Here is a 20,835-nt window from a genome sequence, read left to right on the forward strand (position 1 = left end):
ATACTTGGATCCAACCTTTTTTGTCCAAAGTGGATGACCTCACACTTACCTGTGTTGAAATCCATTTGCCACAGTTTTGCTCACTCACTTAATCTATCGATCTCGTTATAATTTTATGCTTCCATCTACATTACTTACTATGCCACCAATCTTTGTGTCATTGGCAAACTTAGATACATGGCTCTCTATTGTGCTATCTAAGTCATTAATAAGTATAGTGAATAGTTGAGGCCCCAGCACAGATCCTTGTGGGATACTGCTAGTCACTTTCTTCCAATTCGAGTACATACCTATTATTCCCACTCTCTGGCTGGAATTTCCCGGGGTGGTAGCGGGCACGATCAGAGCAGGTCGGGTGGGAAAGTTATTTTTGGGAGCAGGTCGGGAACCCACAGTCATCCTGCTTCCATGCGCCTTTCCCCCAGGGGACCCAACCCGACCCGACCGGCAGAGGCAGGCGACCCAATTTAAAGCATTAGTAACTTGTTGTCAGACCCTTAAGAGTGGTTTTAACCTTGCCTTTTAAATTTAACTGGATGGCCACTGGAAACATTCTGCTTGGGAACCACATCTGTCAACCTCAGGCTGGAGTTCAGTGGCCATTGCTCCAGCTGATTAGTTGACAGCATCAAATGTATTACAAAAGCTTCCACCTGACAGATGATCACTTTCCTCAGGCAGAAGCTGTTTCTCACAGCATTCCCAGCACAGATTCTTTCCAGCAAAGTCTCCATCCAGTGTCACCTCATTGGAAGAACCTCTCTCACCACTGATAGATTGTTGGTGTTGCTGTGAGGTGGTGCTAATCTGGTGCATCATGTGGCAGCCATATGGGTGTACGACATCAAATGAAGTAAATCTGGCCATGATGCAGCCATCCCTGGCCTCCTGGGCAGCAATGCGCCCTCTGTGTTCTGTGCAGCATCAGGTGGTTGCAGAGAAGGTTGGTGGTGTTGTTGTTGCTGCTGGTGTGCCTGGTGCTGTTGGTGTTGGGGATCATCGTGGTCTGATTCTGAGGACCAAGATGAGACAGTATAAATGGCTGATGGAATAGATGGCAGATGAAGTAGAAATGATAGAAGCAATCTGTCAATGATATGATAGGTTCTACCAATGAGGTGACACTGGATGGCAAGTTTGCTGGAAACACTTGCAGCCTCTAGCAAGCTAAATCTGTGCTGGCAATGCACTTAGCAACATCTTATCATGATCAGCGATCCCCCCTCATGACCTCTCTATGCTCATGTTGTCCATGAGACCCACTTCCCGCTCCCTCGACCCTATTGATCACCCATCTTCCTTTTCTGGCTTCCATGTTACCTGACATTGTTAACGGTTCTCTCTCTTCAGGTACTGTCCCTCTCTCCCTCAAATCTGCAGTCATCACCCTTCTCCTCAAAAAAAACAACCCTTGACCACTCCATCCTTGCAAACTACCACTCCATCTCCAATGTCCCTTTCCTCTCCAAAGACCTTGAATGTGTTGTTGCCTCCCAAATCTATGCCTATCTTTCCTTCAACTCCATGTTTGAATCCCTCCAGTCAAGTTTCCTTGCCACAGTACCAAAATGGCTCTCATCAAAGTCACAAATGATATCTTTTGTGACTGTGACAAAGGTAAATTATCCCTCCTTGTCCTTCTTGACTTGTCTGCAGCCTTTGACACGATTGACCAATCCATCCTTCTCCAATGTCTCTCCGCCGCCGTCCAGCTGGATGGGATTGTACTCGCCTGGTTCCATTCTTATCTATCTAATCGTAGCCAGAGAATCACCTGCAATGGCTTCTCTTCCCACTTCCACATCATTACCTCTGGTGTTCCCCAAGGATCTATCCCTGCCCCTCCCCCCCTATTTCTCATCTACATGTTGCCCCTAAGCTACAGCATCCGAAAACACGTCAGTTTCCACATGTACGCTGATGACACCCAGCTCTACCTCACCACCATGTCTCTCAACCCCTCCATGGTCTCTAAATTGTCAGACTGCTTGTCCGACTTCCAGTTCTGGATGAGCAGAAATTTTCTCCAATTAAGTATTGGGAAGACTGAAGCCATTGTTTTCGGTCCCTGCCACAAACTCCATTCCCTAGCCATTGACTCCATCCCACTCCCTACATCTGTCTGAGGCTGAACCACACTGTTCGCATCCTTTGGCCTAGAAATTCAGTAAGGCCCCGCCAGGTCTTTAGCGCCCGAAATTTAGCGCTCGCCCGGATTCCCGTAGCGCCCGCCTGAAATTCAGTTGCGACGGGCCAAGACGGAGGCGGGCGCTATTGCAGGGTTTGGCCGCCTCGCTTGGGGCGATGAAAGTCTATTTCAGGCGTCCAGCTGCCGCTGCGCCACCCGATGCGGTGCGGCAGGCTGGGGTACTGCAGGCCTCCTCCTTCTCTTAAGGAGGAGCTGCCTGCAGCCATGAGATCGCCGCTGGATTCCCCCAGCAAATGAGCCCGGCACCACGGAGAAGTGCCGGGCTCGCGGGAGTCAGACAGCAATACCGCGGGGGGGTGGTGCAGGAGTCCGGGGAGGGAGGTGCGGCCATGCGGCCGCCGGGAAAGCGGCCGGCCGCCCCTCCACCTTTATGCGCCGGCCTCTCGGAGCTGCAAGGCCCCGTTTTTCAAACGTTGCTTGCGGCTGCTGCGGGCGAGGTGGCCGCAACTGAATTTGGCCTTCGGCACGGAATCACGTTGGAACCGGGGCGCTGCGCACACCGATGACGTCATCGGTGCCGGCGCAGCGCTACCGGCTAACGCCGCTGTTAGGGACCAACTTAATTTCGGGCACTAAAAAACTTCCGGCGCAACCCACTCTTTCGCCCCTAAGTGGGCGCAAACGCGACTGAATTTCTAGGCCTTTGTGTCATATTTGACCCTGAAATTAGCTTCCGACCCCATAGACACAGCATAACTAAGACTGCCTATTTTCACCTCTGTAACATTGTCCGCCTCCGCCCCTGCCTCAGCTCATCCGCTGGTGAAACTCTCATCCATGCCTTTGTTACCTCTAGACTTGACTATTCCAACGCACTCCTGGCTGGCCTCCCACATCCTACCATACATAAACTTGAGGTGATCCAAAACTCGGCTGCCCATGTCCTAACTCGCACCAAGTCCTGTTCGCCCATCACCCCTGTGCTTGCTGACCTACATTGGCTCCCGGTTAAGCATTGCCTCGATTTCAAAATTCTCATCCTTGTTTTCAAATCCCTCCATGGCTTCGCCCCTCCCTATGTCTGTATTCTCCTTCAGCCCCACAGCCCCCCTCAAGATATCTGTGCTCCTCTAATTCTGCCCTTTTGAGCATCACTGATCAAAATCGCTCAACCATTGGTGGCCATGCTTTCTGTTGCCTAGGCCCTAAGCTCTGGAATTCCCTGCCTAAACCTCTCCGCCTCTCTACCTCTCTTTCCTCCTTTAAGATGCTCATTAAAACCTACATCTTTAACCGAGCTTTTGGCCACCTGCCCTAATTTCTCCTTATGTGGCTCGGTGTCAAATATTTTGTCTTCTAATACTCCTGTGAAGTGCCTTGGGATGTTTTACTATGTTAAAGGCACTATATAAATACAAGTTGTTGTTGTTGTTCTGCCTGAGGAAAGTGATCAGCTATGAGGTGAGAGTTTTTATTGTGCTTTCCATGATGTGCACTGATCAGCTGGATCAATGGCCACTGAGCTTCCGCTTCAGGTTGACAGATGTGGTTCCCGAGCTGCATGTTTCCCGTGGTCATCCAGTGAAATTTGAAAGGTAGGATTAAAAAGACTCTTAAGGGTCTGACAAGTACCTAAGAATGATTTAAATTAGCTCAGCCGCCTCTGCCGTTCGGGTCGCTGCAGCACCGTCAAATGCGCCCGAGGGAAAGGTGCGTGGGAGCGGAATGTCGGTGGGTTCCCGACCCGCTGCAAGATATTTCAAATTTCCCACCCAACCCACCTCCGATTGCATCCGCACAGACTCCAGAAAATTCCGGCTCGAGTTGTCACTCCCAATTTTTAACTCCTGGCCGCCAGTTTCTCAGGTCCAAAATGAATGGCCATGAGTTGAATTTCTCCCCGTTTCTTCTTGCTCAAACACAATGAGGAATGAAAAGGTGAAAACTGAAGAAGTATCTACTGGAAAAAAAAATGTCAAAAGCAGGAATTAGGCTTGGAACTTGGGTCTGGATGTAATTTTGACCAAAGATAGATGTTTACAAGGAATATTTAGATTTAATGACTGAGTGCAGAACTGAGATGTGAATGTTGGGTGTTTGTGAAGACAGGAGACAAGTAACAAGGAAAAATGATTATCTCCCATCACCATACTAAATTATCATGACTGACTGTGCTGCTAAACTTCAAAGACTACTTTATCCAAAGCCATGCTGCTACCAAGTCATATTCTATCAGTTCTTTCTTGTATTGCAACCCTAAACTCTCTACTGCTCGTTCTTATGCAGTGCATTAAGATATATAGGGATAACATTTCTACGGGGGTCATCAATCTCCTAATCAGCCATTTATGGCATTTCTCCAGGGTTTCTGCCGATCTTCCACCAAATTTACGATGGGAGATAGGAGAACCCCCACCAAAATTACTGTCTAGTCTATAAACGCCAAGAGAGCACACAAATGGCCTGCCCCCAGACTACAGCCTTAGGCCCAGTAGCAGGAGGAGCTTTGTATTGATCAGGCAAGAGCAAGAGTCTGCCTTCTGATTTTTCCCTCCCCGTTGCAAGGAAATTACTCAGCCTCAGGAATTGATGGAGGATCAAACTCACGTTTGTCTTACTTTGTGGCACTGGCTGGAATGTAAATTTGGCTAAATCAAGAATTAGATTTCCAAGAACAATAAAAGAGGCCATAGGCAGTATCTGGATAATGACAATAAAGCTTAGATGCTCCTAAAACAGACAATGCACTCGATCCAAATTACTTTCATCCATAAGTTTTAAAGGATGTGGGGATAGAAGTTGGGAAGTGGGATTAGTTTTTGATTTTTCTAGCAAAGAGCCAAAGAGCCAAATATTTCCGTCTGTGCTGTAAACTTCTATGGTTCTAATGTAGCAAAAGTTTAATTGTCATTTTAAAAGTTGACTCGATTCAGGACATACCCCTGTGAATTGAAAAGTGGTTAATATATCTCCACATATTAAAATGTAGGGTGAGAACCATACTAGAAAACTTTAGGCCTCATAAAATAGTTTATGACAAGTCATAGATTCCCTGTTCTTATGGAAGTCTGTGCTTCCCTATTGAAGTATTACTTTGAGTTATGGCTTGTGCTGTAAAGTGTCCTCTTCTGGCTGGATAACTAGGATCAGCAATGTATTACTTGCCTTTTCCAGTGTATTCCTGTATCTGCTTCTCATTGCACTAGTGTACCCCTTCTGGAAGTGACTCATTGCTTAGATCTTGTATTTTTTTCCATCCAGACGAGTTTGGCAATCAGTTCTTTCTTGTGAAGAGCATCTGTCCCCAATGTTGCGAGCATATGCACTGTGCTGAGTCATTCTCCTAAAGCTAAGAGCATCTTCACAATTCACATATTCTGCACCACATATTATTGTCTCCATTGTCGAAATTCTTAAGACATCTGATCGTAAGCCTCAACTTCCAGTAAATATTTTATGTTTAGTAAATAATTTCTATGAAATAGATCCTTAGTCTAATAGAATGCATCATGTCCTCTCTAAAGGAAGGTAAGGAGACATATGACAATTTCAACGCTTATCTTCTGCAGATACATTTGTACCTATCAAGCCTCTGACTTGACAGTTCCTTTATTTATTATTTCCACCAGCCTGTCAGACCTTTAGAAGTTCTTCAACTTTCCATTGAGAAAAATTAAATATTTAAATATTCTCACAGACCTTTTCTGGCCGCTATATAATCTAATCCTAACCTATGACAAATTCTCTAGTTCCTGTGAGGTTTCTTCTCAACAGCACAGAATAAAGATACCATTGCTAATAGCAACCTGGAGTTCCTGAAGCTACTTTTCAATATGTCCATCTATCATCGGGTAAAGATCTTCAGTGTGAGGCGGGCATATTGGCCTTTTGATGATCTCAGTTCCTGCCAGCTCCTCCTGTTTTATTGTTGTGCTCTGCTCAGGTTTTCTTTAGCAGCATTCAGATTTCAACTTACATGAGTCTTCAATTCAAAATGAAAGGGAATGTTGAACGACTGAATAGTGAGAATGTAAATTTGCCTCTGTGATTTCCCACACAATGAGATCCTGATCTTAGCCAGTCCAGACAAAGAAAAATTGTAGGTTGAATCAAATCATGATTCCTGGTAGATGGCAAAAGAACAGAATGTATAGTCATCCTCTTGGTTGGAGAACGATTGTGTCATGTGCAACCAAAAAATCTGAGTTGAAAAAAAGTGGTCCCCCAATCTCTTGTTATTCTTTGTAACAGAACAATTCATAACATTTGCGGTTGCAAATATTTGCGAGTGGTACTTTTTACATTTTAAGTAGTCCTTTGCCATTGTATCATTATTTTCAATGATAAGCACTTCTAAAGGGAACCATTAGGCCTCATTCCAGGATTTAAGTTCTGTTATAACTCACCCAAATCACTCAGTGATTGGTCCTGAATTTTACATGTGCAACAGTGGGAACGGTAACATAGTGGTTATGTTACTGGGCTAGTAATCCAGAGGCCTGGACTAATAATCTGTTGGGACATGAGCTCAAATGACAGCTGGGGAATTTAAATTCAGTTAATTAAATAAATCTGGAATAAAAAGCCAGCAATGCCCAAATCCCATGAACGAATAAAAAATACAGCACTCCCATTGTATTTTGATTATAAAAAGTACAAATGTTCTTTCTGCACTGTCAATTATCATTCTGAATAAAATGTTGCAAAATTAAAATATATCAAATCACCTCTCAACTGATAATGGAACTCAAAGCAAATTCTGAGACTAAAGTAAGGAATTATTTCAGTTTAGTTTAATTTGCAGGATCTTTCAATTTGGCGCTATTTGGATATTTTGGATTAAGGTTGGCCTGTCCAAAATGGTGCATAAATGTGCGGAGGGAAGAAATATATTTCTGTACATGTCTGTTTTTATAGTGAGTGAGTGCATGTGATGAGTACAATGCTGTAATGACAAAGATGTAATTTTATTTATTTATCTATGATATAAAAATGCTGAGTGGGTTGCAACAATTCATCTCAAAATACTTTGAAAAGTCAGGCTTTGTCAATGGGAAAACCCATTTTAAAAGCATCAGCACTTACCTGCAGTACCCATTACACCTATAGGTAGCACTTTGGTTGGCCTTGTTAGTGTTAAAAGCCTGTCATTTAACGTTAGTTGAGTGTTACCCTCCAGCTCCATTATAAATTAGTAGCCCGTTTTATATCTCTCGCAATTTTCATTTCCATTGATTTCAATGGGCTGCCAGTGCGCTATCCCTCAATTTGCACTATCGGCCAAGGTCAAAATTACCCTCCAAGAATCAGTTTGCCTTTATTACAGACTCCCTGGGCCAAAGGTAAGTATTTCCCAAAGTAAAGCATTTTTAAAGAAATGTAATTGTTTATAATAATATTATTCTTCTCTTTCAATCAAACAACTGGATCAATGTGCATAGTCATATGAAGAGGCCCACCATTCCGAAGGCAGTTACTGACCAGTAATCGGTCCTGTCCCTAACCGATAGGCTGTTATTCCCACTTAGCCAAAATTAGAGAGTGACAAGATCTTCCCTCTGCCCAACAGGGGTCCTACTCATTCTTGCTTTCATCCTCGCAACAAGAATTTGCATTTATATAGTATTTTTAATATAGAAAAACATCTCAAGGTGCATTCACAGTGCTGTAAACATAAAGAAATTAATGCAGAACCAATGAAGGAGCTATTAGGAGGGCAGCCAAAAGCTTGGCTAAAGAATGGGTTGTAAGGGTGGTCTTAAAGGAGGAGAGGGAGTTAGAGCAGCTTAGGAGCTTAGAAAGGGAATTCTATAACATAGTGACTAATGGCTGAAGGCACAGTCTAGAGGAGTGAAAGGAAATGGGATGCACAAGAGGTCAGAGTTCAAGGAGCAGGGAATCTGGGGGGTGGGGGTGGTGCAGGTTGTCCTGCTGGAGGAAGATGCAAAGTTAAAAATGGGCAAAGCCATGGATGGGATAGGTCAGCAAAGACAGGAGTGATGGGTGAGCAGGACTTACTATGGCATATGATACAGGCAGCAGAGTTTTAGATGAGCTGAAATTTTCAGAGATTGGAAGATGGGAGGTTGGGCAGGAGAGCATTGGAACAATCAAGTCTGGAGGTAAGAAAGGATTTCTGCAGGGGGTGTGCTGAGGTAAGGGCAGAGGGGAGCAATGTTATTGGAGGTGAAAATAATTGGCTTTGTGATGGAGAGGATATGGGGTCAGAAAGCAGCTTGGGGTGAAGTAGGACGCTGATGTTGCGAACAGTCTGGTTCACCCTGCAACAGTGGCTGGGGAGAGGAAGGGATTCAGTAGCAAGGGTCCGGAGTTTGTGTCGAGGGCCAAAGATTGGTATTCCCAAAGATTAGCTGCTGGAAACTCAGGCTCATCCATGACTGGTTGGTGGATAAAAATTCTGACAACACTGAGGAAGTGGAGGGTCAAGAAAACTGGTGGAAAGGTAGTGCTGGGTGGCATCAGCATGGTTGACCCCATATTTCTCGATGAGGCTGCCAATTGGCAGCAATGTAGATGAAGAAATGGGGAGGAGGCAAGGATAGATCCTTAGGAGATTCCAGAGATACCAGTGCAAGAGGAAGGAGAAGCCATTGCTAGAGGTGCTCTGCTTATGATTTAATAGGTAAGTGTGGAACCAAGCAAGAGCAGTCCCATTGAGCTGGACAGTGTTATGTATTGTGTGTTCTATTGTGTGTTCTCCTCCCACCTGTGGTGGCGCTGTCACAGGAGATAAATGGTTGGGTGTTCTCTGTTAAGTTTAGCTCTCTTTGTTCGGAACTTTCCAGAACTTCCTTTCCTTCCAATAAAGCACTTCATGTTTGAATCTCTGAGTTCTGAGTCCTAAATTGTGTCTAGGTAGAAATGTACCGACACAACAAGTGGCGACGAGGAGCGGATGAATCTGCGTACGTTACGGGTACAGTGAGTAAACAGAAAATGTAATTTGAAACGTGAGATGGCTACTATATTAGGAAACATCGGTGATTTTGATGAAAATGTGGAGCAATGCAGCGCATATACGGAACGTTTTGACTATTTTGTATTGGCGAATGCGGTGGCAAATGAAAAGGTCGTGCCTACCTTTTTGAGTGTAATCGGGCCGAAGACATTCAATTTACTTCGCAGCCTCATGCAGCCAGATAAGCCAGGAACTAAAACATATAAGCAACTAGTGGAAATTCTTGGAGCACATTTTTCACCAAAACCTCTGGTTATTGCTGAGAGATTTAGATTTCACAAACGGAATCAAGAGGAGGGGGAATCAGTGACGATGTTTATTGCTGCTTTAAAAAGGTTGTCGGAACACTGCCAGTTCAAGGAGGTGCTGAATGACACCATTAGAGACAGACTTGTGTGTGGTCTGCAAAATGCAGCCACACAGAAGCGCCTTCTTACTGAGGACAACCCTACTCTTGAAAAGGCCATTGAAGTTAGTGTCTCCATGGAGATGGCGGAAAAGGAGGCTCACCAGTTGAGTTCAACAGGGAGAGTTCACAAGGTGTCGTCTGAGCCTAAAGGTGTGCGGAACGGCACATGTTACCGTTGTGGGAAAACGGGTCATCACGCTAATGACTGCTGGTGTACGGAGCTGGAATGCTGAAATTCTGGCAAAAAGGGTCACATTGAACGTGCCTGTAGAGGTAAAAAAAGAACAGACAGACCTGGGAAGCATGGAAACAAAATGTCTGTACTTGGACAAGAGAGGAAAAAGAGTGTTCATTCAGTGCAGTATGATGGAACAAGCAAAACAGAGGGGAGCGACACCTCTGAGGAGGAAGAGGTGCACATACTGACGGTTGCAGGTGATTCAAATGGCTACTGGGTGTCACCACTGGTGGAGGGACAATCAGTGCGGATGGAGGTGGACACAGGCGCGGCTGTGTCCCTTGTTTCAGACACTGTCTACAACAAAATGCTAAAGCATCTTACCCTTCAGCCAACAAACATTGTGCTAAAGACGTATACCGGCGAACCTGTGGCCATGAGAGGCGTCATTGAGGTGACAGTTAAATTGAACGGACAGACTGCAAAACTGCCACTATATGTGGTAAAGGGAAATTACCCATCGCTACTGGGACGTTCGTGGCTAGAGAAAATCACGCTGGACTGGCCTGCAGTCCGCATGATGTCAAAAGGGGAGTCAGGTCTGACTGCAGTGTTAAACAAACATGCAGAACTCTTCAATGGGGAACTTGGGAGCATGAAAAAGATCAGCGTGAGACTGGACATTAAACCTGACAGCAAGCCGAAGTTCCACAAAGCCCGACCTGTACCCTATGCAATTAGGCGAAAAGTTGAGGCTAACTTGGAGGCCTTAGTCGAGAATGGAGTCCTGGAACCTGTGAGCGTGAGCAAATGGGCCACACCCATTGTTCCTGTCCTGAAAAAGGATGGATCTGTTCGAATCTGCGGGGATTTTAAAGTGACTATTAACCCGGTGCTGTCTGTGGAACAGTACCCTCTTCCCCTCATTGATCTATTTACGGGCCTGGCCGGAGGGCAAAAGTTCAGCAAAATAGACTTATGCCAGGCTTATCTACAAATGCATGTCGATGACAAATCAAAGGAGCTGCTGACAATTGTGACACACAAGGGGCTATACAGGTACTGCTGCCTTCCGTTTGGAATTACGTCGGCCCCTGCTCTATTCCAAAGGGCAATGGATCAGATTTTGAGTGGACTGCCAGGAGTCCAGTGCTACCTGGACGACATCCTTGTCACTGGGACAAATGAGGAGGATCATCTTCTGAACTTGGATGCGACACTACAACGACTGAAAGAGTACGGACTCAGAGTTCGTAAAGACAAATGTGAATTCTTTCAGTCTTCAGTTGAGTACCTGGGGCATGTGATTGACGCTACTGGCCTGCATAAGGCGCCGTCAAAGGTCAAGGCGATCGTGGAGGCCCCAGCACCCCAGAATGTGAGCCAGTTACGTTCATTTCTGGGGCTACTTAACTACTATGGGAAGTTTATTCCAGACTTAGCAACTGATGTAACGGCTTCAGCAATGTTGCTATGTCAAGGCAAAACATAGAAATGGACTGAACTGTGCAACGAAGCTTTCGCCCAAGCAAAGAAAGCATTGCTGAAATCGGAGGTCCTGACACACTTCGACCCAAAGCTACCCGTGCAGCTAGCATGTGATGCATCACCATATGGTGTGGGAGCAGTCATATCCCACATCATGCCTTCGGGTGAAGAGAAACCTATCGCCTTCGCATCACGCACCTTGAACAAGGCCGAGAGTAACTATGCGCTGATCGAGCGCAAGGCCTTGGGAATCGTTTTTGGAATTCGAACATTTCATCAGTACCTGTTTGGGAGAAGGTTCACACTCCTGACGGACCACCGTCCATTGACTTCAATCTTCGGGCCCCACACCAGAATTCCGTCTCTCGCTGCAAGCAGGATGCAAAGGTGGGCTTTACTGTTGTCAGGACACACATACGACATCAAATATCGCAAATCAGACTTGCACGGCAACGCAGACGGTCTCTTGAGGCTACCCTTGCCTGTTACTCCCCCAGAGCCTCGTCAGATAGACATCTTCTACTTTAGACAAGTGGAGGGAGCACCTGTCACTGCAGTTCAGGTGCGAAGGTACACCCGCAACGATCCAGTCCTGTCTGAGGTAATGGACGATGTCATTCGAGGGAGAGCTATAGGAGATTCTCCTAGTTTGAAACCTTACGTTTCAAAAAGAAATGAGCTCTCCATCCAGGCAGGTTGTCTTCTTTGGGGACGCCGTGTCATCATTCCGCCACCTCTGAGGGAACCTATACTGCAACAACTTCATACAGGCCACAGTGGGATGGTTCGGATGAAGGAAATGGCAAGAAGCTACTTCTGGTGGCTAAGACTCGATGGGAATATTGAGGAGAAAGCCAAAACATGTTCCCCATGTCAAAGGGTCTGGAATGTTCCACAGCTGGCAACCCTACACCCCTGGGATTGGCCTGCAGAAGTGTGGCAGCGAGTACATGTGGACTTCGCCGGTCCTTTCGAAGAGCAGATGTTTATGGTGGTTGTGGACGCTCGTAGCAAGTGGCCGGAGGTCGCTGTGATGAGGTCTACCACGGCAGAGAAAACAATTGAGAAACTTGGTGAGATGTTCAGCCGTTATGGCTCACCGGAACAACTCGTAAGTGACAACGGTCCACAATTTGTATCACAGGAGTTTGCAACCTTCCTGCATGTGAATGGTGTCCAACACATCAGGTCTGCGCCCTATCATCCCTCTACTAACGGCCAGGCAGAAAGGTTTGTGCAAACTTTGAAGCATGCCTTGAAGGCATCGCAAGGTCAGGGCTCAATCGAGCAATGTCTGAACAGCTTCCTGTTGTCCTACAGGAACGAGCCGCATGCCACAACCAAAACTTCCCCCGCTTCGCTCATGATGAAGAGGCAGTTGCGGACAAGTTTTGACTTACTCAAACTTCCAAGGGCAGAGCAGGTTGTCCATTGTCAACAACAAGCTCAAGTTGAAAAGAGAGAGAAAAGAGCCAAGGAGAGACGGTTTCATCCGGGAGAGCACGTCCTAGCTCGAAACTACAACACTGGACTGAAATGGGCTCCTGCTACGGTGATTGCGCAGACAGGCCCTGTGTCTTACACGGTTGAGACTGCTGAGGACGTCGTCTGGAGAAGACACACAGAACAACTGTTGCTAGGAGCAGAGACAGCCACAAAGGCTCCAACGGCTGGTTGGCCTGAACTGTTTCCGGATGATACCGCAAACCAGCATCCTTTGCCACAGTGCTCTTCTCCAACAGAGGAAGTCAAGGAGACTGTTCCACCTGTGCAAACTCCTGACTTTCGACTGACACAGGCACCTTCTCCATCCAGGCCTGTGTCAATGCCTACTGCTGTGGAAGCCAGCGATGACCGCCGGTATCCTGTCAGAGAGCGGCGGCCTCCAAGATGCTTGGATCTGTAGGCTTAGTGACTTACCCACAAGACTGGGGCAGAATAAACCCCAGGGTAAAGTCAGGGTTTGAGGCAGTCTACCTCTACCCTAGGTTCGTTGAGTGCATTGAAAGTAACTTACCTGTTGAGGAATAATGTGGACCTTCCATTTAAGAGGGGAGGAAATGTTATGTATTGTGTGTTCTATTGTGTGTTCTCCTCCCACCTGTGGTGGCGCTGTCACAGGAGATAAATGGTTGGGTGTTCTCTGTTAAGTTTAGCTCTCTTTGTTCGGAACACTTCAGAGCTTCCTTTCCTTCCAATAAAGCACTTCATGTTTGAATCTCTGAGTTCTGAGTCCTAAATTGTGTCTTGGTAGAAAGGTACCGACACAACAGACAGTGGAGGAGAGACATTGAAGTTAGGATGGTGTGGTCACTGTAAGCTGCTATACACGCTGCTATACACGTAATAAAACCGGTGCTACCATGTGGGGATCGAAATTGTGAATGAATTGTGAGATGATAATGGACAGATTCAAAATGGAGGAGGTCAGTATGTGTTCCTTTGTCTGTAAGGATTCAAAATGGAGAAGGTCAGCATATGGTCCTTTGTTTGGAAGACCACATGGACAGGAAGGGGAGGCACCAGATGAAGAGGAAGTCCCGCCCCCACATACATCACAGGAACATGGGCATATTATGCAGAAGGAGCAGCAATCGGGGAAGGTTGGGAGTGAAACTGGAGATATACGTGGAACACATGCTGGAGGGCACTATAAAGGAAAGACACAGGAGCGCGGAAATTCAAAAGGGACAAAGGGGGCTGTTTGAAATGGCCAGTCAACTTTTGCAGCCTACCACTGACCAACCGAGGAGTGGTGTAAGTATGTATGGAAGACAGACATAGAGCACATAAATTGCTAAAGTAAACTATGTTGCTCGGGATACTTTTATGTACGTTTGCCTAAACTGTGGAGCATATGAATTGCTGGGGGTACTTCTATGTACGGCTTTATTAAACTGTGGGCATATACATTGCTGGGGTTATTTTTATGTACAGTCGAATTATAAACTGTGGGCATGTACATTGCCGAGGGTGCTTCTATATAAGCTTGAATTTTTAAACTGTAGTGTGAATAAAGACCACTTTTATTGATCACAAACTTATCTGTTATTGTTACGCTTATTTTTAATTCTCGAGGTCTGAACAGTAGTAGGAGAAAGTCCTACATCACCGTGTCAAAGATTGCAAAGAAATCAAGAAGGAAAATAATGCACTATGGTCACCGTCACAGAGGATGTAATTTGTGACTTTGGTTAGGGTCATTTCTGTTCTGTGAGAGGGACAGAAACCTTATGTGGAGATTCAAACAGGGAGTTGCGGGGAAAATGGGCACAGATTTGGAATGTGACTGTTCAAGGATTTAAGATAGAAGGAGAGATTGGTTATGGAGCTATAGTTTGCAAGGACAGCGGGGTAAAGGTGAGTTTTGTATAGAAAGGGTATGATGACAGCCATCTTGAAAAGGATGAGGCCAGTAGGAGTAGAGAGGGATCTAATTACAATATCAGCTAGCATGGGGGCCAGGAAGGGAAGTTGTATGATTAGCAGTTTAGTGGGAAATGGGTCAAGGGAACAGGAGATGAGTCTCATGGACAAGAAGAGCTCGGAGAGGGCATGAAGAGAAATGGGAAAGAAATTAGATAGAGACACAATTTTGGGGCTAAGGCAGAGGGGAGGTTTACATAGAAACATAGAAACATAGAAGATAGGAGCAGGAGTAGGCCATTCGGACCTTCGAGCCTGCTCCGCCATTCAATGAGATCATGGCTGATCATCCAAATTCAGTACCCTGTCCCTGCCTTCTCCCCATATCCCTTGATCCCTTTAGCCTTAAGAAATATATCCAACTCTTTCTTGAATATACTTAATGAACTGGCCTCCACCACCCTCTGTGGCAGAGAATTCCACAGGTTCACCACTCTCTGGGTGAAGAAATTCTTCCCGATTTCAGTCCTAAATGGCTTACCCCTTATCCTTAGACTATGACCCCTGGTTCTGGACTCCCCGGCCATCAGAAACATCCTTCCTGCATCTAGTCTGTCCAGGCGTAACAGAATTTTATAGGTTTCGATGAGATCCCCTCTCAATCTTCTAAACTCCAGTGAGTATAAGCCGAATCGACACAATCTCTCCTCATACGTCATTCCTGACATCCCAGGTATCAGCCTGGTGAATCTTCGCTGCACTCCTTCCATGGCAAGAACATCCTTCCTCAGGTAAGGTGACCAAAAACTGCACACAATACTCAAGGTGTGGTCTCACCAAGGCCCTGTACAACTGCAGCAAGACATCCTTGTTCTTGTACTCGAACCCTCTTGCTACGAAGGCCAACATACCATTTGCCTTCTTAACCGCCTGCTGCACCTGCATGCTTACCTTCAGCGACTGGTGCACAAGAACACCCATGTCTCTTTGCACTTCCCCTTCTCCCAATCTATTGCCATTCAAATAATAATCTGCCTTCCTGTTTTTGCCACCAAAGTGGATAACCTCACATTTATCCACATTATAGTGCATTTGCCATGTTTCTGCCCAATCACCCAACCTGTCCAAATCGTACTGGAGTTTCACGACATCCTCCTCACAGCATACCCTCCCACCCAGCTTTGTGTCATCTGCAAATTTGGAGATATTACATCCAATTCCCTCGTCCAGATCCTTAATATATATTGTGAACAGCTGGGGTCCTAGGACCGATCCTTGCGGTACCCCACTAGTCACTGCCTGCCACTCGGAAAACGATCCGTTTACTCCAACTCTTTGCTTTCTGTCCACCAACCAGTTCTCTATCCAAGTCAATACCTTGCCCCAATCCCATGTGCCTTAATTTTGCATGCTAATCTCTTATGTGGGACCTTATCGAAAGCCTTCTGAAAGTCCAAATACACCACATCCACTGGTTCTCCCTTATCTATTTTACCAGTTACATCCTCAAAAAATTCCAGTAGATTAGTCAAGCATGATTTACCTTTTGTAAATCCATGGTGACTTTGTCCGATCCAGTCACTGCTTTCCAAGTGCTCTGCTATTACATCTTTTATAATGGACTCTAGCATTTTCCCCACTACTGATGTCAAGCTTACCGGTCTATAATTCCCCGCCTTTTCTCTACCACCTTTTTTGAATAGTGGGGTAACATTAGCTACCCGCCAATCCATGGGTACCGTTCCAGAGTCTATCGAGTTCTGGAAGATGACCAGCAATGCATCTACTATTTCTAGGGCCACTTCATTAAGTATCCTGGGATGTAGATTATCAGGCCCTGGGGGTTTATCAGCCTTCAGTCCCATCAATTTTCCGAACACCATTTCCCTACAAATACTGATTTCTTTCAGTTCCACCCTTTCATCAGACCCTATGTTCCCCGGCAACTCTGGGAGGTTATTTGTGTCCTCCTTTGTGAAGACAGAACCAAAGTATGCATTTAGTTGGTCTGCCATTTCCTTGTTTCCCATTATAAATTCCCCTGATTCTGACTGTAAGGGACCTACGCTTGACTTCACTAATCTTTTTCTCTTCACATATCTATAAAAGCTTTTACAGTCAGTTTTTATGTTCCCTGAAAGCTTACTCTCATATTCTATTTTCCCTTTCTTAATTAATCCCTTTTTCCTCCTTTGTTGAATCCTAAACTGCTCCCAGTCCTCAGGATTATTGCTTTTTCTGGCCAATTTATATGCCCTCTCCTTATTAGGCAAGGGAAAGAAGGGGAACAGCAGAGGTAGCTGAATGGATGGTCTCAATCTTGATGACAAAAAGGTCCATGAGCTCCTCACACTTGGTGGATTGTGAGGGTGGAGCGGCAGGGGAGAGGAGATGGTTTGTAGTGGAGAAAAGAAGCTGGACATTATCTTTACTCTCCAGTATGATCCTGGAGTAGCAGGTAGTTTTCGCAGAGGAGAGTGAGGACCAATAAAGCTAGTTGTGGCCCAGCCAGATCTGGTAATGAATGGCTAAACCTGTTATACACCAGATACAGTGTGTTCCTTGTTGTTGAGGCAGCAATATAGGGGCCATACTGGGGGAACAGCAAAGATGGGAGAGAGCAAATGTTTTACTGGGGAACAGGGCATGTAAGGTTGAGGTGAAGGAGTGGTTGAGCAAATTGACAGCTGCAGAAGTATCATGGCAAGTGAAAAACCTAAGGGATTTTAAAGAAGAGGCAGTTGGGAGTTTGAAAGTACAGTCGTAAGTGACTTCTCGGAGAATTTTCTCCATGGCTAGACAGAGAAGGCAGAGGAGTTGGAAGGAATAGAGGGAGGTGTGTGGAAAAGGACAGAAGGAAATGGTTGGAGATGGCCTTGTCAGTGATTGAGATCATGGGAGCAGATGCCACAGAAGATGACAAGGTTTAGCAGGTGGCCATAAATGTTTGTAAGAGGATTTATATTAAAAGAGAGGCTTTGAGAGGACAGTAAGGTCGTAAATTCAGAAGAGAGGGAGGTGGAAATCACTGAGGATGAGGAGTCACTCATTGTCGAGGGTGAGGGAGGAAAGCTATCTCAAGGAGAGACTTGGGGTGAAGCTTGGGAGGGTGGTAGACAATGAGGATTTTAAAGAAGAGGTGAAAGTGGTGGGAAAAGGTGAGGTGATTGAAGAAGGAGAAGCTACCAGAGCGGTAGGGGGAGAGACCAAGGTGCGTCTTGTTGTAAAGAGCCACACCACCATCGTGGCAATTTGGAAAGTATCGCCAAATGGAAAGATTTTGGTAATGGGCAAGGTGTCACCACTCATGAGCCAAGTTAGGATGTCAATGCAATCATACATAATAAGGTCATGAATGGCAAGGGCCTTGTCCATGAGTGAATTGATATTCTGGAGGGTAATGCCAGAGAGGGGCAATGATTGTGGATCCACTGTTTCCAGCCTTCAAATGGCAATGAAGCCTCATGCTCCCTCAACTCCTCCCACCGCTCACTCCTTTGTGGGGTGCACTCACCCAAAAGTTTCCCTTATCTCGAGAGATAAATGTGATGAAGGTCTCCTGCCACCCTCCCCCACTCCCTCCCTCCACTCCCCCCTCTTCTCCCTTCACTCCTCTGTTTCCCCTCCCCCCTCCCCATTCCACCCCCTGTCATTGAAATCAGTGCTACAAAGGAATGTAAAATAACACAGCACAGATGTTGAGAAGAATTTTAACATTGCACAAATTAAACCCAAAATCTAAATAAACAAATTCTCATCTCTAATCTTGACCTCAATGTGCCAGCAGGATGTTATAACATATATTGCCTTTTACAGACGGATGTAACATTGAATAGATAGAAAAGTCTGCAGCAGAGCTTTACATTTTTAAGCAAATAATGGGGGAACTGTTAAAATCTGATCCAAAACTCTTACCATTTTTGTCTGCTCTCCGTAAAATCTGAAATAAATCACACACAAAAAAAGTATCATCAGCGTCATGCCCAGAGTAATCAGCCTTGGTGAAGCAACTCAATGTGAAAACGTTGCCAGCCTACTTTTTTTAGCAATATTAATGAAATGAGACTCATAAAATTATTCATAGTTCTTGCAAGTGAATCACCTGTCAGACAATTTCCCTAATATAGATAATATTTGAACATTTTAGCTTATTACACGTTCAACAACAAAGAATTGAGCTGGACAGGGGTTCAATTAAATTAGGAAATTTGACACTTGAATTACTTGGATTCATTTTGTATTACATTTTAAAATCATTTTACCTATTTGGAATGAGTTGGTTCTCTGTAACCTTTGACAAAAAAATTAGCCAGCTGAGAAGATACATTTTAGGAACCTAAACTTTTAGAAACTGCATCTTTTTCAATAAACTGACAACACTATTGCACACAAATTACTTCACCTGGAATGAGAAATGAAAATACAGAAATCAGAGTGCTAGAAAATCTGATATAAAATTAATAGCGAGCACTTTATAGCCAGATACAGCATTTTAAGCACACCTATACATGATTTTTTTTTAAATGGTAGTTAATTTATATTTTATATAACACCATTTGCAATCTCAGGACATCCAGCCAATTAAGTACTTTAGAAGTGTTGTCACTGTTGTAATGCAGGGAGATGGAACAGACAATTTTCACAGAGAAAGGTCCCACAAACAGCAATGAGATAAATGACAGATCTGTTTTAGTGATTTTGATTGAGGGATAAACCGTTTGGCAGGATATCGTAAGAGCTCCCCTGCTCTTCTTCGAATAGTGTCATGAAAGGGCAGACGGGGTCTTGGTTTAATGTCTCACGCAAAAGTTGGCACCTCCAAGAGTGCAGCACTCTCAGTACTGCACTGAAGTATCAGCCTAGATTAGTTGATCAAGTCCCATAACCTTCTCACTCAGACATGAGAGTGCTACCATTGAACCAAGACTGACATCTTAGCACATATTGTAAATGCAATCCTTCACTAGTACATGGGAAACTATCCATTATATCATTTTGCAGGACTATAGTCTATCTAGCTAATATATGTGTATAAATATATAACATTGTTGGTTTGTAGTCTCTGAAAGTCAGCTAAGAAGAAATGAAATTTGCTCTCTGTTAAACCAGTAGTCACATGCAATTGAATCAGACCCATTCTGGGTAAATGAAAATTGAATCAGTAGATGTTTCTGTTGGGTTTTTAAAAGAACTATGGACCAAGTACACTAAAAATACAAGTATTGCATGTCATCCACCAACATACACAATGAAGAAGAGAGTTGTCTGCTGTTACATTGCTACCATACATTAAATAATTCTTCGGTTTACACCATTATTAAAGCACCACTGTCATCTAGTACTGCATATAAAACAAGATAGTGGACTTAGTGAGGTAACAAGACTCCAACAATTTCAGTAAGTGAAAGCATTATTGTATTAGAAAGTATCCAGAGGTTCTTGAATAACCAGAAACAGTACATTCTAAAACTCCACTCAAAATGTCATATTTTGATTGCCAGAGTATGTTTGTAAAGGGGGCATTTTTGTAGCACTATAAACTTTAACATTTTTTTTATTTTTCTGATATTAGTTTTCAATTCAGCTTTAGTGCATTGTAACAGCAGCTGCAATGATGTGATTACATATTGGGCTTCACTAAACACTCCTTTAACAGGGAAGGTACATCTTTATTTAATTACTATACATGATAGAATCAGCAGAAATGTCATGTCACAATAAATTATTCCAGAGTTTTTGCTTCCATTCCTTTGGCCAGAAGTTTATTCCACACATTCATCTCCCTTTGTGTGAAGAATAATTTACTGATATCAATCCTAAAGTTACCTTTTACCGATTTGAGCCCTTGTCCTCTTGATCGACTCCTGCAGCTTAGGTTAATGTAATATTCCACTTGTTCTATACCCTTAACCATCTTATATATCTCTAAAAGATCACCTCCCAGACATCTCTCTAGGCTGAAAAGCTCAAGAGTCATAAATTTGTAATGGGCCAGAAACAGGGGAATATTGGCCGACACGTTGTTGGGGAGGGTTTAAACTAAAATGGCAGGGGGTTGGGAACCTGTGCAGGGAGACAGAGGAAAGGGAAGCAAGGATAGAAACAAAAGACAGGAAGGAGAAAAGCAAAGGTGGAAGGCAGAGAAATCAAGGGTGTAAATCAAACAAGACTACAGTAAATAGTAATTCTAAAAGGATTAAGAGTGTCAAAAAAACAAGCCTGAAGGCTTTTGCCTAGAAATTGGGTATAGCCCCGCTTGAGGCGTT

General features: G+C 44.6%; 1 protein-coding gene across 1 annotated transcript in view; it reads right to left on the minus strand.

The window, feature by feature from the left end:
- necab1 (N-terminal EF-hand calcium binding protein 1) overlaps positions 1-20,835 on the minus strand; it is a 438,822-nt gene that overhangs the window by 342,237 nt on the left and 75,750 nt on the right. Inside the window, exon 2 of the mRNA XM_085992697.1 lies at positions 18,485-18,509. Coding sequence (XP_085848823.1) covers positions 18,485-18,509 — 25 coding nt within the window. The remainder of the gene's footprint in view (positions 1-18,484; positions 18,510-20,835) is intronic.

This window comes from Somniosus microcephalus, chromosome 7 (genome assembly GCF_052327205.1).
Source record: "Somniosus microcephalus isolate GS21.2 chromosome 7, FLI_Smic_1.0, whole genome shotgun sequence".
Lineage (NCBI taxonomy): Eukaryota > Metazoa > Chordata > Chondrichthyes > Squaliformes > Somniosidae > Somniosus > Somniosus microcephalus.